This window comes from Hippopotamus amphibius, chromosome 2 (assembly GCF_030028045.1).
Source record: "Hippopotamus amphibius kiboko isolate mHipAmp2 chromosome 2, mHipAmp2.hap2, whole genome shotgun sequence".
In the NCBI taxonomy this organism is placed as follows: Eukaryota; Metazoa; Chordata; class Mammalia; order Artiodactyla; family Hippopotamidae; genus Hippopotamus; species Hippopotamus amphibius.
In genome coordinates this window covers 228322883-228339993 of record NC_080187.1, presented here as the reverse complement: position 1 = coordinate 228339993, position 17111 = coordinate 228322883, and the positions used below count along the sequence as shown (strand labels likewise).

At 42.7% G+C, this 17111-nt stretch overlaps 2 protein-coding genes across 7 annotated transcripts in view; one reads left to right on the top strand and one right to left on the bottom strand.

The window, feature by feature from the left end:
• ATL1 (atlastin GTPase 1) overlaps nucleotides 1–16709 on the bottom strand; it is an 83640-nt gene extending 66931 nt beyond the window's left edge. For 2 of the 6 annotated variants that reach the window (XR_009051486.1, XM_057723802.1), the window contains exons 1-2: nucleotides 16218–16709; nucleotides 5967–6134 (exon numbers count right to left, since the gene is read on the bottom strand). Coding sequence is in view for 5 of the 6 variants with exons in the window: in XM_057723802.1 (XP_057579785.1) it covers nucleotides 5967–6134; nucleotides 16218–16236 (187 nt within the window). In the remaining variant the exon portion in view is untranslated. The other 4 variants (XM_057723805.1, XM_057723803.1, XM_057723806.1 and 1 more) reach the window with 4 other exon arrangements.
• Nucleotides 16710–16943: 234 nt separating this feature from the next.
• MAP4K5 (mitogen-activated protein kinase kinase kinase kinase 5) overlaps nucleotides 16944–17111 on the top strand; it is a 115979-nt gene continuing 115811 nt past the window's right edge. The window contains exon 1 of the mRNA XM_057723801.1: nucleotides 16944–17084. The gene's annotated coding sequence lies outside the window, so the exon portion shown is untranslated. The remainder of the gene's footprint in view (nucleotides 17085–17111) is intronic.

Genomic DNA, 17111 nt, shown 5'->3' with positions numbered 1-17111 from the left:
ACCTCACATATACCAGGATAGCTACTATTCAAAAAAACAGAAAAGAACAAGTGTTGGTGAGGATGTAGAGGAATCACAAGCCTTGTGCACTGCTAATGGGAATGTAAAACAGTACAGCCACTGTGGAGTACAGTATGGCAGTTCCTCAAAAAATTAAAACTACAACTACCGCATGACTCACCAGCTCTACTTCTAGGTATATACCCAAAGAATTGAAACAGGGCCTCAAAGAGATATATTTGAACACCCATGTGCATAATAGCATTATTTACAGATGCCAAAATGTGGAAGCAACACAAGTGTTTATTGACAGATGAATGGATAAGCAAACTGTGGTATATACAGTCAATGAAACATTACTCAGTTTTAGAAAGGAAGAAAATTCTGATATATGCTACCACAGGGATCCCCAACCCCCGGGGCCATGACCAGTACCAGTCTGTGGTCTGTTAGGAACAGGGCCGCACAGCAGGAGGTGAGCAGCGGGCGCGTGAGCAAGGCTTCATCTGTATTTATAGCCGGTCCCCAGTGCGTGAATTACTGCCTGAGCTCTGCCTCCTGTCAGCATTATGGTGAGCTGTGTAATTATTTCATTATATATTACAAGGTAATAATAACAGAAATACAGTGCACAATAAATGCAATGCGCTTGAATCACCCCAAAACCATAAACCCCCAACCCCAGTCCATGGGAAAATCGTCTTCCATGAAACCAGTCTCAGGTGCCCAAATGGTTGGGGACTACTGTGCTACAACATGGATGAAACTTGAAGACACTATGCTAAGTGAAATAAGCCAGTCATAAAAAGACAAATACTTGATTCAACTTATATAAGATACTTAGAGTAGTCAATATCATAGAGGCAGAAAGCAGAATGGTGGTTGCCAGGGGCTGGGGGAGGAGGGAATGGGGAGTTAGTGTTTAACAGGTACAGAGGCTTCACAACATGAAAAGAATTCTGGAGATGGATGCTGGTGGTGATTGTACAACATGGATGTACTTAGTACCACTGAACTGTACACTTAAAAATGGTTAAGATGGTAAATTTTATGTTATGTATATTTAACTACAACTTAAAAAATGAAAAAAAGAGACATGCAAAACTTTAAAACCAAATACCATAGGAGAAAATTTTGTAACTTTGAGGTAGAGGAAGGTTTCTTAAAATACAAAGAGCACAAACCATAAAGGAAAATATTAAATTGACTATTTTTAAATATAAAACTTCTGTTTACTAAAATATACCATCAATAGAGCAAAGTCACATCACAAAGCAGCAAAGGACAAACAACCTGACAAAAGATCAGCAAAGGGCAAACAGGCTCAGAGTAGGAAATATTAATGGTTAATATATATATAAAAATATACTCACACATCATTGGTAATCAGTAAAACACAGATTTAAACCATAGTGAGATATTATTTCACATCTATTATAATACCAACTGTGGGTATTATAAGTAAGTAAACAAAATACTTTGTGGAAAAATGTATACTCCAGATTCCATTTATTTTAGGTTCTTAAAAATGTAAAACTAAATAATACATTATTTAGTGACATATATGTTCATATATACACACATACATATATATATATGATCAGGAAATGAGAAACACCAAATTTATGAAAGTATTTATAAGGAGACTTTGCCATTAAGAAAGGGCACACAAGCAGTGTCAAAATATTGATAAAGTTCTATTTTTTCAGCTGGGGAGGGGGGAATACAGGTTCTCATTATTATACTTTTTAAAACTGAATATCTATGTTTTATTTTTCTTTTGTATATATAGATATTTTTATAGAATAATTTTTATGTAAAAGAAGAGCCTCCAAATTTAAAAATACTCAACTATTTTTTATGACTAAAGTTTCTCACAGTAAATCATTTTCCTGATGATCACAGGTTACACTTACAGTCTAGTCACTGGTTTCTGAAGACAATAAAGGCTGCAGAGTTTGAAATGGAGCAAAGATATATCCCAAGAGCTATTAAGACAAGGTAAGCAGATATAAAGTTTTATACGTATATGAAAAAAGATGTAGGGAAGGCATATTAAATTAGAATAATGTGGAGGGGAGAGTCTGTAGGGGAAGTACATATATGACCCAACAGAAATTTTATTTTGTTTCAGGAGGAACAGATACATAGAAAATGAGGCAAGTACAAAGGGACAAACAGTCTCATTTCAAGGAAAATAGAATACAGCCAACTGGAAAAGAAAGATCAGGAGATTACTATAATCAAGATTGTTTTTAACCTCTCCTCAAAAAACGAAAACAGAAACCTAAAAATTAATTTTCAACAAATGTATAAGAGTTGTTTTTTAAAAGGGCAGGAAAAGCTGACACTCTAGTGCAAATATTATTCTTCAAAAGCAATATTGCACTGAGTTTCTGTTATGTTGTAGAAAACTCAAATTTCCATGTGGTATCCCAAGTTTTTAAACAACTGTAATTAATGAAAACAAATAAACAAAAATGGGTACACTTCTGTTTTGTTTCTGGGAGTACTTAAACTCTAAGCCCAACATTGAAAGACTGCTTTCTGGCTTCTGTTTCTGATACTCATCTGTCTCCTTTATCTTCCACACTAGCATATTCTTTGCTTTCATTTCAAGTCCAAGGCGATCAAGTTTATAGAACATTGATTTCTTATACCAGCTTAAGCCTAGACAGGCTTGTGGTGGCACCTACTGGCATTCTATTTTAGTTCCTTGTCCTCATCACATGGACTAGGTAAACAAACAATGCTAAATTTAAATCCTAGGTCTATAACATAAATCATTGAACCTCTGGGAAGTTACACTCTGAGTCTCAGAATCCTTATATATTAAAATAAGGATAACGATGCCTATTTTTTGAGAATTGACTTTTAAATGCTTACATTTATTCAGACTTCCAGTTCAGTGTGGACTCGGGTACATATGGTGAGATTCCCAGTTGTATATATGGGTATGATCCTCAAATACCACCGAGCTCTGGGTGTCAGCAGAGATGCTTTCCTGTTTTCTAGCTTCCATGGCCCCTGTAGGACCTAACAGGTCTCTGACCACTCAGATAAAAAGGCCTGTTATTGGTCCTATAGGGTCCTTATCTCAATTTTAGGTCCCCCGTACAAATTTTGCAAGTATCTCTCTTGCCCTTTTCTTGGAAATCTTATATTTTCTAATTCTGTATAGTTTACCTTTCCCCTCCACCTTTTGATTTCTAACTCATCTGAAAAATAATGTATTTAACTAGATGATAAGGTCAATTTACTGTCTTCTTTTCTAAGCTATCACCTGAGTTTTTTTCTCATCAGAGACCTGTGCCTTCTAAGAAGGCCTGTTTTCTCTATTAACCTCCCACCATGCCCCATTAAACATAGAAACATTCCATAGCATTATGTTATAGAAAATAAATTAGAAGACAACTCTAGGTTCTAATCTCAGTCCTTTAACTTACTAAATACTATGTGACTTTCACCAAGTTATTTAACTTACCTGAGACTCAGTTTTTTCATCTGCAAATAGAGAATATGTCTTGACAACGTAGGAGGCTAAAGATCAAATGCTATAATGTAGATGAATGTGTCTTGAAAATTATAGTTCTATACAATGCAGAAAGTATTACCCATTCAACAAAATACTGATGATGACAAAAGAATTAAGTCAAACTGCCAGAGTTGGAGTCCTAGCTCTATTATTTAACTTCTAATATGTAAAATGAGGATTATAATACCTATTTCATATGATATTAGCTCAATGATGTTAGTTATTATTGTTATTATTAAATGCCTATTACATATTAGGCATTGTAGTAGACAAGAGAGACATAGCTAACATCTTTGCCAAACATTTCTATGTCGTACTCCATATGCTACATTTTCTAAGTCATTTATCATACACACTTTACAGCAAAGAAAAATCTGAGTAGTAAAGCATTTCCATAGAGCATCAAGATAAGTCTCCACAATTCCACTATTTCTTTCCTGTGAAATTTCCAGTGAACACATAGTAACTCTGGTATTTCTTTTCTTAATTCATCACTTGACTCTAAACTCTTTTGATGCCTCCTGGGTAAACTGTCTTGAATACATTTCTATCAGATGTAAATAAGACAATGTTTCTGAGAGTAACATTCAAAGATGATCTAGTTCTCAATCGCCTAAAATGCTAATTAAAAGGCAGATTCCTAGGCCTTATTTCAGATGTATTGATTCAAAAGCTCTGGCTGGAAGATGTGGGAATCTGCATTTCTAATAAGTTCTCAATGTCATTTTTATGCAAATCCCGTTTGAGAACCGCATTCCCGAGAAAGAAGAACCCCCCACTACATAAGAAATTTGTAACCAAAGGAAATACTGAAAAATAATGATCCGAAGCTTCATGAAGGAGAAAAATTTTCATGGTCAGAATAAATTTTCACACTCCTGTCTCTTAATAGGGTCAACAGTGCACAGAGATTAAGACCAAAATTGACTTGAACACACACACCTTAATGGTGACTGTTCAGGAAATTCCTATTTTGGAGGCCAAGAGAAAGGAGGGAAAAGGGATACTCTGAAAAGTTTACCCGTATTTCAGAAGAAGCAAACAAAACGGTGTTAATGCAATAGTCACGCCTACTAAAACTGGGATTTGGTGATATCGGAAAATGGAACCGATTGCTCTCAAACTGAGACAACTAAAGGCAGACCTCCCTGCTGCAAGTCCCCACATCCACCATAAGCCTTGGATAATCGCTCAAATGTAGACTTTGTGTACTTGGGAGTTAAGCTGGTCCTGCAACCAATCGGAGGCAAGGAAAAATATGATCTTTTCAGAAAAGATAACCAATTTTCATAAAATTACTAATTAAAATAACTAATTAAAATGTAAATTTATACTTCTCAATCGATGGACAGTTATAGAAGAGATCTTAACTGAGACACAGAAGAGAATCAATCAAGGAGCTCTGAACTCCTAGAGGATGTAAACTTGCAAATAATTCAAAGCTAATGAGCAAACTGTTTCTCCAGCCACTAAGCCACACTGGTGTGAGATCTGCTCTCGTGCAGATAATAAGATGCCCTAAGATGGCACGGAGTGTAGCACCGTGACTGGAAGAAGTCGGGAGCCCAGAGAGGAAAAAGACGCCCATCCTGCCCACACTCACCGTCCTCAACCACGTCTGGCTCAGCAGAGCGGGCGGGGCTGCGATTTCTCCTGCATCACTGCGCTCTCTCTTCTCCGCCTGCGTGAGCGCCGCCCACCCACTCGCGGCGTGAACCCACGGGGCCTAGCCTCTCTCTCCCCCTCCCCTCGGCCTGGTGCTGAATCATGAGCCCAGTATCTCCAAAAGGTAAAATCTAAGAACAATGCCACCCTGAGGGCTGGCCTGAACGGGGTGCCAGGTCGGGGTGGGGCAGAAGGCTGGAAACCACAACTTCGCTCCCCTCCTTCCCAGGCTCCCCACCCGACACCCAGATGAGAAGGGGCGCTGCAGCCCCAGGGGCCTCGCAGGCGCTGCTCGGGGCTGCAGCGCTCCGCCGCATTGTTCCCGCGCTGCCCGCCCGCCCGCCAGGACCGAGCCCCGCGAGGCCTGGCGCTCGCAGCTCCTGGGGGAGGGGGGCGGGGGTCTCCGCCCCTCGCCGTAACCGCCGCCCCCTGCCCGCGCTCTCCCCTGCCCGTCAACCTCCCGAGCCGAAGCCGGACCGGCGGGTCCCCCGAGGACCCGGTGGGCGCTGTCCAAATGCTGGGAGGAGGGGAGGGGGAGAAGCGGGAGTGTCCGGCTGCGCGGAGCTGCGGCCTTCGCCCCTCCGCCCCTCCGCCCCTCCGCCCCTCCGCCCCGCGGCGAGATGCCGCGTCCACGGGTCCGCTCGGCCGCGGCCGTCTCCCAGCCCGGAGGCGGGCGCCGGGCAGCCCTCGGCCCTCCTGTCTCCAGACCCGGAGAGCGGAGGGCCCGGGCCCGTGCGGGCGGCCGAGGTCCCCACGCGCGACTCACCCCAACTGTTTCTGTCCCTGCGGTTCTTGGCCATGGCGCTCCGGGGACGGGTGGCGGTGGGGCGCTGTCCCTGCGCTCGCCTTCTCCCGGCCGCAGGTGGCTGGCGGGGGAGGCCCTGTGCCCGCGCCGGGCGCAGTTCACTCCGGCTCTGAGGATGTTGCTGTGGCGCTGGTGGGAAGGCGTGGGGAGGAGAAGGGAGGAGAGAGCGGATGAACCGAGCTCAGCATCACAAGCCCGAGTTCACACAAACAGCAGCGTCACACCCTCCCTGCCTCAGCCCACCCCCAGAGCCTGAAGACAGTGACAGACGATGCCCTGCAACGGTTTCGATGGAAAACACGTACAAATAAGCAGCACTCCCTTTACACACTCTCAAAGAAGTTAACAGCATTATACAGTCAGAAATACACAACCCAATATACTGCGTGATTCCAGATGTTCAAATACCTGTCTCCTAGACCAGCTACATATTAGTAGAAACATGCAGGCGACCCACATTTACAGAGCCAAAGAAATTAAAATAATCTGCATGTATCTACCAGGCACCATTTCCTCCCTAATCTAAAAACAAGGTCATGTTGGTAAAGAAGGTATCATGCGTTTTTGTACCTGTATACCGAACAGGCCTGTCTGAATATTAGGATAGCAAATTTAGACTAAGAAGGTCAAGATAAACGAAAGCTGGAGGTTCACCATAATCTGCAACTAACTCCATGTCTAGTGGGCAAAATTTCCCACTAGATGTGCAGAGATAGCCTCTGGAGTTATGTGGACAGATATTCTAAGTAACGTCATATTACATAGTCTGGGAGAGCCTTGGCAATAACAAAGGTTGCAGACAACTTTGAATAGAAAGCAAAAGGTAATAAATACTTTAAAAAATATTCTCAATCTCTCCCTTTTCACTGGTTTCTTCCTCTTTATCTATAAACTTAATTTTCAGTGTCCTAGAAACACTGTCCCTTCATGCTACCTGACCCTCAGGATACCACTGTCCCATTCCTCACCTCCTCACAGTTTTCTCCCGCATTTGGTGGTTGCCCCTACTCTACACAGATCAGTTCTGCCTGGGAGGTTACTGCTCGCTTCTTAATGACCAGATCCTTGGTCTCTGTTTAGTCCTCTTCACAGACAACTCTTCACTCTGGGTTCCCTCTGTGTAATGTCCTATGATGGCTTCACATGGGCCCTCCATCCATGCTGCTGATCCCCACATCTACTCTTCTAGTCTTAAGCTCTCTTGAGGAGAGAAAATCATCATTCCAGAGCTGAATTTATAACTGCCTGAGGTCACCTTCACTTTGTTTTCCTACGGACACTTCAAAGTGAATATGTCAACAACCAAACTCTCTCACTCACCAGTGCCAAATCTTATGCATTTCGTATTTCAGTTAGTGGTTCTATGCTCTCAGAACACTGTAAACGACATTTACATTATGGTCTTAAAGGGGACTGTGTTCAAAAGAGTTGCATTCCCTAAACACGAATGAGACAACATAGGAAGATAGAAATTATCTCACCCCATACCTACAAACCAAATTCACTGAACAAAAAGAAGTGTGTTCTGGTTTTCTTCTAGTTCTTTACCATAATTCTCAGCTTGTATTCCAGCCTGATAATCCCCTTCAGATGAATCCCATTAAAAAAGAGTACAGTAGATTCCGCCCCAAAAAAGTTATATACGTAATTCAATATCTATTCCTAACTGAAAAAGAAATTTATTTTTTAAAAACCCTTTTTCTGTTGTAATTAATAAGTAATCTGTGAGATAATATTTGAGACTGTGTGAATGTCTTGGCCAAGAACTTTTCATCCGATGGTTTTTAGCATCCACTGACATCCTTGCCTGAATCGACTTTACATTAGTGATTTTAAAATGGTGACTTAAAAATAATTATGCCATTTCTTGGACTTCCCTGGTGGCGCAGTGCTTAACAATCCACCTGCCAATGCAGGGGACATGGGTTTGATCCCTGGTCCCGGAAGATCCCACATGCCGCAGAGCAACCAAGCCCGTGTGCCACAACTATTGAGCCTGAGCCCTAGAGCCTGTGAGCCACAACTGCTGAGCCCATGTGCCGCAACTACTGAAGCCCACGCACCTATAGCCTGTGCTCCACCAGAGAGGCCACCACAATGAGGAAACCACACACCACAACAAAGAGTAGCCCCCACTCACCACAACTACAGAAAGCCCGTGTGCAGCAATGAAGACCCAACATAGTCAATAAAATAAATTAAGATAATAATAATAATAATGTTACCATTTCTTTTACATTTTACATTTAGTAGTTGGCATCTCCTTTGCCACCTTTGTTGAGTACCACTATCCACTTCATGGATTCATGAAATCTAAAATAAAGCTTTATTGTTTCATTTACCATCATTATTCTTTCTCATGCTCAAATGGCCCTAAATTTGACAAATGGTAGCCCCTTCAAGTTAATACCTGTGTCCTTTTAAACACGTTCTATTTGTCTTTGATCATTTTCCTTGTTTTCTGGCACAAGAAAATGTTTCAAGTTTCCCCTGTATTTTCCCTGCCTCTGAACTAGGAATAACCAGTCCTCCAAGAAACTCTGGCTGTTTTTAATGACAAAAGGAATTTAGAAACCAAGATCTGAGTGCTAATTGTGCTCACTGCTAGCTGGAATTTCACTGTTTCTAGACTCAGTGGACATTGTTAGAACATATTTATTTTTTAAAACCATAAGTTTAATCTACTCTAAAGAAATATCTCCAACAGTATGAAAATACATACATACAGAGTAATTTATTGCAACATTTTTTATTGCAACATATTAGAAATAACTAAATGACCATATATAGGAGAGTCATTAAATACACTATAGCACATGTGCACAGTGGAACACTATGCAGCTATAAGAAAGAGTACAGGGATTTCCCTGGAGGTGCAGTGGTTGGGACTTCGCCTTCCAGTGCAAGGGATGCGGGTTCGATCCCTGGTCCCGGAGCTAAGATCCCACATGCCTCGGGGACCAAAAACCAAAACATAAAACAGAAACAATATTGTAACAAATGCAATAAAGACTTAAAAAAAAGAAAGAATATGGAAGATCTTTATGAACTGATAACATACTGATTTCCAGAATACACTGTTAAATTGAAAGAAAAAAAAAAACCCAAAAGCACAAATACTTTATCCCTCCTGTAAGGAGGAAAAGGATATAAAAAATGTATCTGCTCATCTGTGCAAAAGAAATACAGGATAAACCAGAAACCAGGGAGATCAGTTATCTACAGGAGATGGGCAGGAACAGGATGGAAGCCAGGGAAGAATGGGAGTAGGGCAGTAAGGATTAGGAGGACTGATACTTCCCCAAGTGCAACCTTTTTATATAGCCCTGACTGTTAGAGCCATGGTAATGCTTCACATTCTCCAAAATAGGTAAATAACTAAAATCAATCAGGAGATGGATTGAGGGGTGGAAGGAACTCAAAATGGAATTACAAACAGTAAGAAAAAAAAGGGAACCTAACTATATTACAGGTGACTAACATAACTACCCTGAAGGGTTTTCTAAACCTGAGGAGCTTTAGAAAACAGAATTTTGCTTGTATGCTCTACGACTAAAGACAAAAACTGTACACAAGTCTTGTTCTTTAGTTCATAATTTATTTTTCTACCAGGACATGCGTGGGTTAGCAATTTTGAAGTATTTATGTGTGCACTAGAATTGAACAAATACATGGTGCATAATCAGAGCCAGATTTCTTGCTTTTGGAGATGAAGCTGTAATAAGGAAAGGGGAAGGACAGAATGAACTCTGTGGTGTTGAACTGGAACCTGAGGTATCAATATTACACAGTAAAAATACAAATAACTGAATTAAAAAAAAATGGGCAGGGGATCTAAATACACATTTCGCCACAGAAAATAAAATGTCCAAGAAGCACATGAAAAGATGATTTAACGTTTTTAGTCACTAGGGAAATGCAGATCAAAGTTTAAAAAACTAGAGTGAGATATCACTTGAGACCTACTAGGATGGCTATAATCAAAAAGAAAGACCATAAAAAGTGTTGGTGAGGATGTGGGGAAACTGGCCTTGCTGGTGGGAATACAACCACTTTGGAAAACAGTATGGCAGCTTCTCAAAAAGTTAAATATAAAGTTACCATATGGCCCAGCAATTCCACCCATAGATACATACCCAAAAGAAATGAAAACATATGTTTACACAAAAATGTGTACAGGAATGTTCATAACAGCATTGTTTATAGTAGCCAAAAGGTGGAAACAACCTAAATGCCATTTGGTAATGGATAAACCAAATGTGGTATAGCCATTCAATGGAATATTACTGAGCCATGAAAAGGAAGGGAGTACTGACAAATGCTACACCACGGATGGACCTTGCAAACATGCTAACTGAATGAAGCCAATCACAAAGACCACTTATTGTATTATCCCATTTATATGAAATGCCCCAAACTGGCAAATTTATAGAGACAGATAGTAGACTAAAGGTTGCCTAAGGCTAGAGAGGGTGGGTGGGAGGCTGGGGAGAAACTGAGCAGCAATTGCTGTTGAACATGAGGTTTCTTCTGGGGGGTAATAAAAACCTTTTAAAATTGACTATGAAATCAATTCTGTTCAAATCTGTGAATATACTAAAAGTCACCAACTTACATAAATTGGTGAATTATATGGTAGGTGAATTATATCTCAATAAAGCTATTTTTTAAAAATCAAAGTCAAGTTTATTTTAAATCAGAAAAAAAGAAGAAAAGGTATTTGTACTTTAGTACTCTAGATCCTCTCTCTTCCTGACTCCTCTGGGATATTACGCCAAAAATTATTCCCTCCCTCCTATATCCTCAGTTATTTTTTCTTCTGTTGGTTCCTTCATCATGCTCATTTTCTCCCATCATAAGAAAAGAACTCTTTCAATCAGGAGTTTTTCAGTAACTGACTGTCCACCTTGCTCCTTCCTCTATAACTAGCAATCTTGGAAAAGTATTTCAGTTAGAATGCTTTTGGCTGTAACTCAAAATGGCTTAAATAAAAGGATATTTACTATCACAATTTTTTTGAAGATAGGTTGGTTCTATGGTGGTTTGTTCATCAGTTCAATATCATCATGGATTATATTAGTTAGGATAAAGATTTGGCTGCTATAAAAAAATTACAGTGGCTTAAGACATACTTATTTTTCTCTCATGAAATAATCTGAGTGTAAGCCATCCAGGACTAATATGGTGGCCTCGGAATATCAAGGAACCCAAGCTCTTTCTCTATACTTTCTTCCATCCTTAACTTGGGACTTCCATCCTTAACTCGGGACTTCCATCATGTAATTCAAGATGGTTGCTTGGACATTCACATCCTCATTCCAGCAGGTAAAAGGAAAGAAAAGGAAGAAGTGCATATATCCATTCTGAGGGTATAACTCAGAAGTTGCACTCATCATCTCAACTCAAATACCACTGACCATACATGTCCTGTGCAGTTGATAAATACACCATGTATTTAATTAAAATTTTGGGACTCTAATATCACAGAAAGAGAAATGGATATCAAAGAATACAAGCAGACTTTTTCACAAGGACCAAGGTTGCATTCTATCATACTCAGTGTGTGGGCTTATTTTCTAATGCGGGCTCTTCCCATAGTTCCAAAACAGCATCTGCCATTCCAGTCATCAGAGGCAGACAGTCATACCTGGAGACAGAGGAAGGCATGTCTATGTTTTGTGCACCTTGCTAAAAGCAAAGAAAACCTAGAAGCACTCCAGCAGACTTTTCCTCATGTGTCATTGTCCACAACTGTCTAAGCCTAAACCATTCCCTTAACAAGAGGAATGAGGCTTGGCCAACCAACATTTATCCCCTAGGATTGGGGAGGGTCTCAGTCTCCTTTAATGGACGTAGCCACTCAGAAAAAGCCCACAAGACTGTGGTTCTGATAATAGGGAAAGAGGATAGTTTCTAAGTAAAGTGCCCAAGGTCATAATCATAGCTTCCATTTTCCCCTTACCCTCTACTAGTCTCCCACCTGGTGGGGTGATCCAAACTTTACTTCCATAGAATCCGAGTCCTTAGTGGTCTTATCTTTACTGGATTGCTGCAGTTTCCCATTTTTCAGTAATTTTGGACACGTGAAAACCAAGATGTACCCTAGTGCGTACCTGGGGTTCCAGACACAGGTCCTCACTCTCTTTGTCAAGCAACAACGAATTTCCCCTTGGTAATTAAGACCAATCACCCCAGCCAGTACCATGACCCCCTCTCTAACTCTTGGCTCAGTGGTCTGAAGACCTCACGTAGCCCAGGTAGTAGTGTCAGCTTCCTATTTAATGGAACTGTGACTGGGTTATCTGGGGAAAGTATCTGTCCCTTGGGCACTAGGGTCTTCAGATCCACCAAGCCCAATGTTTTAGAGTCAAAGTTGTATAGACAAAAATTCTTCAAGTGAATTATTAGGAATAATAAAAGGACCTACCTCCACCCCCTGGTTCCTAGGCCCAGGCATTCTGAATAGGGGGTAGATGGCAATATATATTGGCTACTGAGTTATATCTTACATCATATCCTCACAGGGGTTCTCTCTCAGCCAACTGATCCTTCAGCAGGACTTTCCTCCATTGTATCATACTAGATGCTTCTAAGTGATGGGTTTGAGGTAAGGTCAGTTAATTTCATGGGCATGACTCCATTGTCATACTTCCATCATAGTAAAATTTAATGTTGTTTGTGACACGTGGTGGTAAAATAAGGCATTCTATAAATCCATAGTTGTGGTACTAGTAGAAGTTTCCCAAGCAGGGATGGTAAACCTGTATCTGGACTATGTATCTATTCTCATGAGGACAAATTGCTCTTCCCTCCATAATCAAAGGGATCTGGTTTAATTAAACTGCCACCTGGTCTGTCTAGGGAATAGTACCTTACTAGGGTCACTGCAGGGGCCTCTGCTATAAGCAAGTTAAATACTCCATAGTGGCAGTAACTGTATTACCCTTGGCAAGTGGAAGTCCATGCCAGCGAATTCATGTTTAGCCTCCATTCCTATTGCCACATGGCCCCACTGAACTAGTACTGGGGTGACTGAGTAGAGGCTGACTGACATCCATAGGACAGACCATCTCGTATACCTGATTACTGGGACAGATGCCCTCTTGTGGGCAAATGGTTCACAGATATTTTCACATTCTGGGTCAATTTTGAGACCCTATCCATAACATATCTCCCACTGACTTCCTTATTTCTCATCTTCTTATTTCCAAGTTACTGCCGACCTATTAATTACTGTGCATAGATTAGTATAGATCCATACCTCAGGCACCTTTCATTCCTAACACAGAGGACAACCAGATGTTCTATTCAAAATCATGCCCTCTGGGAAAATTTCTCTTCATCTCTACTTTTCAGGACAATTTCACTACGAAGTAGGACCATAATTCAGTGGCTCTATGCTTCTAGTTGGTGCTAGTGTACCATCCAGACCATTAATGAACCAGGCCCAGGTTTCTCCTTCCTCTGGTAAGTGACCATGAGCCCAAAGAGATGGTTCAAAAAAGGTGGCAAAGAAGTAGGGGCAGGTACAATGAAAGTCAGTCCATGTACTTTACTTGTGCCTTCCAGATCAGCTCAGGCCAGCCCAGTATATACCTTTCCATTGGACAATGGAATTCTGCTGCCTACGTTCAATTTATGAGTCATCAGATAACATTCAGTTCCTAAAGGGCAGTTCACATCACAAAAATCACTTAGAATCCTGTGGTCAGGTGTTTAGCATCTGCCTAGCCCTGTAGCAAGCCAAGGGTTGCCTTTCAACTCAGCTGAATACAGGAACCCCGCTATCAATTCTCATACAAAGTTTAAAAACACCCTGAGGATCAAGGCTACATATCAGATGATCAATCCAAGCTGGATTAAAAAAAGGATGTGCACTGCCTTCCTCAACTCTTTTTTTTTTTTTTAACTCCCATCATAATGACCTGATATTGATTCTGAATGAGACACATGTTCTTCTGCTCTCCAGAACAAAACAGAATTCCCCTGTACTTTGAAAACACAGTTTTGGCCTCAACAGACAACTGATCCTCATTAGTAACAAAAAGAATGGTTTAAGATTAACTATTTGAAAATCCAAATCATAATTATGGCAAATGCCTTCCAACATTTAATTGATTTATATTTAACAAACCTATAAAGCTCAATCACATAAAATTACATTTTGCAACTAGTTTATGTTGGCAGATTCATCAGGAAATTATATTGCTTAAGCCTATATGTTCCACACTAAAATTATTGACCTCATGCTCTGTTTTGTCACGCTTGAAGGTTTTAATTAGCCATTGTCTTGGTTAGTAAATTGTGAAATTTAACTAGGTAGAAGTTAAAAAATTTTATGTCCCCATTTTTTCCCCTATTTTTTGGCCATGCTGCGCTATATGTGGGAACTTAGTTCCCTGACCAGGGATCTAACCCGTGCCCCCTGCAATGGAAGCACCATGTCTTAACCACTAGACAACCAGGGAAGTCCCTGTGTCTCCCAATTTTAAAAAATTCAGCCTTGGCTAAAATTGAAACCAGAGGCCCCAGATTATAATTAGCATTTTCCTAAAGAACTTTGAAAGAAGGGGTAAACACTATAAAGCATAGAGCAAAACCATAAAAAGCTGTTAGGTAGATAAAAGTAAAACATGGAAGATATTTACATGTCAGATATTATGAAGACACAAAGAATATATGACAATTACATCAAGCCACATTTATTCTTATTCAATACTTTGGCATCATAAAATTTGGTAGTTTGTAAGAAACTTTTGTTTGCTACAACTTTTTATTGTTATGTAACCGTCAACCTTGAAACCATATGCTAAATTGTTTAGGGTGTAAAATTAAGCTTATGCACCGTATGTTTGTTTTATTCAAATTGAATGTGAATTTCTTTACTAACCATGTAATATTTAACACACAAGCTATGACTTCACTGACCTTGATATAATAAACTCAACCAGTGGTTAAAAATTCTGAAGATTCTCTTGGAGTAAGTATAAAGCAGATGTGTTTTTCCTTGCAACAACTGTGGTAAGAGTAAGAAAACAATTATGGCAGGCACATTTCTTCACCGCCACACAGAACCTTGACTTTTTGCATGCTATCCACCTCTCGGTTGATGGTCAAAGCATGTGGATCTGTCATTACTGGCAACATAAAGTATCTGCACTCCAGGGTCTTGTCCAAGCCTATGACCTCAAACTTTTTATTGCCTAATTCACATCAAACATAGTGTTTCAAGAATAACATGCTTACAGGATTGTCAGAAAGACATCTGTCCTTGTTTCAAACTGGGAATTCAGAGTTTCCACTTCAGGAAGGCCCATGAAGTAAGTTTTCCTAAACTGCTAGTATCAGGAAAAGGTGTACCTCTCTGTCAATCGATTAGTTTATTGTGATCTCAAAAACACTATAAAACACTCTGCGCTGGCCAATCTGCTGTATTGTCCTGGTATCCTGTCCTTCCTTCCTTTAACATCATACCAATTTCCGCATTCTCATCTTATGCTATAGCATGCATTTTCTGTATGCTGCCTCAAGTTCTCTGAGGAATAATGCAGGTATAAATAAGTAGGATAAATCCATTTCAGACTAGAAAAAGGATCAATGCTTATAGGGTTGAAGGGGGAAAAAAGGAATCTATGACAGTAAGTACTAGGACACCAATAGAACATTTGAAAAGATTTTGAGTCATTGAAGCCAAAAGTATTTGCCCACCAAAACAAGTGCCAAGAAGCTTTTGAAAGAAGGAACTGTTCTTCAATCATTTTTTCAATGCCGCAAACACACAGGCTTTGTCCACAGGGCATGTAAGTCTGAGCTTACTTATGCTTCCTAAATAAGCGCTCTTTGTGCATGGAGCACAAGAAAATACATATATTCCCTGTCCTGTTCAGGTGTGCATTTAGTTCCTACATTATGCAATCGGGTACAATGGTCCACAGCGAGGAGCACGTTACCCAAGCATGGAGCTGAATCAGATGTTCAGAGCCACAAGCCAACATCGGCAGCTGGCTCTTCTGTGATTTTTCAGCCACTAAACGCATCGGCCAAGCGTTCGCTGGCTTTTTTGTTCAAAACCTTCGCCGGGCTCTAAAAATAACTCTGCCAGTTTGCAAGCTGGCAACTTTCTCTCTACCTACAGGACAAGACTGGAACCGAAACGGTGAGGCCGCTCGTGAAACGCCAGCCACACCGCTGCCCTAAGCTCCTGCTGCGTACCCCGCGCCCTGCGGAGCATCTCAGAGCCTCTCAGGTCGATCGCCCCCCTCAGAATGCTGTAAAGCGCCTCATGGACACTTTCCTGGGTGTCAGATGCGAAACCTTATCCTCTCGGAGCCGCAGGTGAGGACGCGCAGACGTCGCCAACCACGATGTCCTGCTCGGCCCAGGTCGCCCCCCGAGGAAGCGGCGGGGCCGGAACCGGGCGGTGGTCCCCGACGTCGCTTCAGCTGCGGCAGGACCGCTGACCCAGGCAGAGGCGCGGCGCCGGCGCGGAGGCAGCGCGCGCGCCCCAGCGGGAGAAAGGCCGCCGAGACGCCCCGGGAGCCCGGGCGTTCGGGAAGGCCTCTGGGACGCGCAGCCCAGCACAGGCCGCGCGGCCGAGCCCCCCGAGCGGGACGGGGCGGCGGGGTGGGCCCGGCGCCCCGCCTCAGGCGGCCTCCCGCCCGGCGCCGCGGCCCCCGCCGCCTGCGCGCCCCGCCTTCCGCCTCCGCCCGCCGCCCCGCGAGGGTCCCTGAGGACGCGGGCGGCGGCCCCGCGCGTGCGCGGGCGCGTCCCGGAGCCCCGCGCACGGGGGGCCGAGCCCGCGCTCAGGGCGGACGCGGCGGCACGGCCGGGAGGGTGTCATGTCCCCGGCGGGCCTCAGGGCGGCGCTCTGGGCCCGCGGCCCGCGCGCTCGGGCGGGCCGCGGGGCGCCGGCCCACGCTGGCGGGGAGCGCGCCTCCCGGTGACGCAGCCCCGGCGGGGGAACGTGGTGCGGCGGCGACGGCGGCGGCGCCCGCGAGAGGACGTGCGGGGCCGCGCGGGAGACGGCGGCGGGCGGCGGGCGCCGGGGAGCGGGCCGCGGGCGGGCCGGCGGGCGAGGAGGTAGGTCCCGGGCGCCCCACAAAGAGC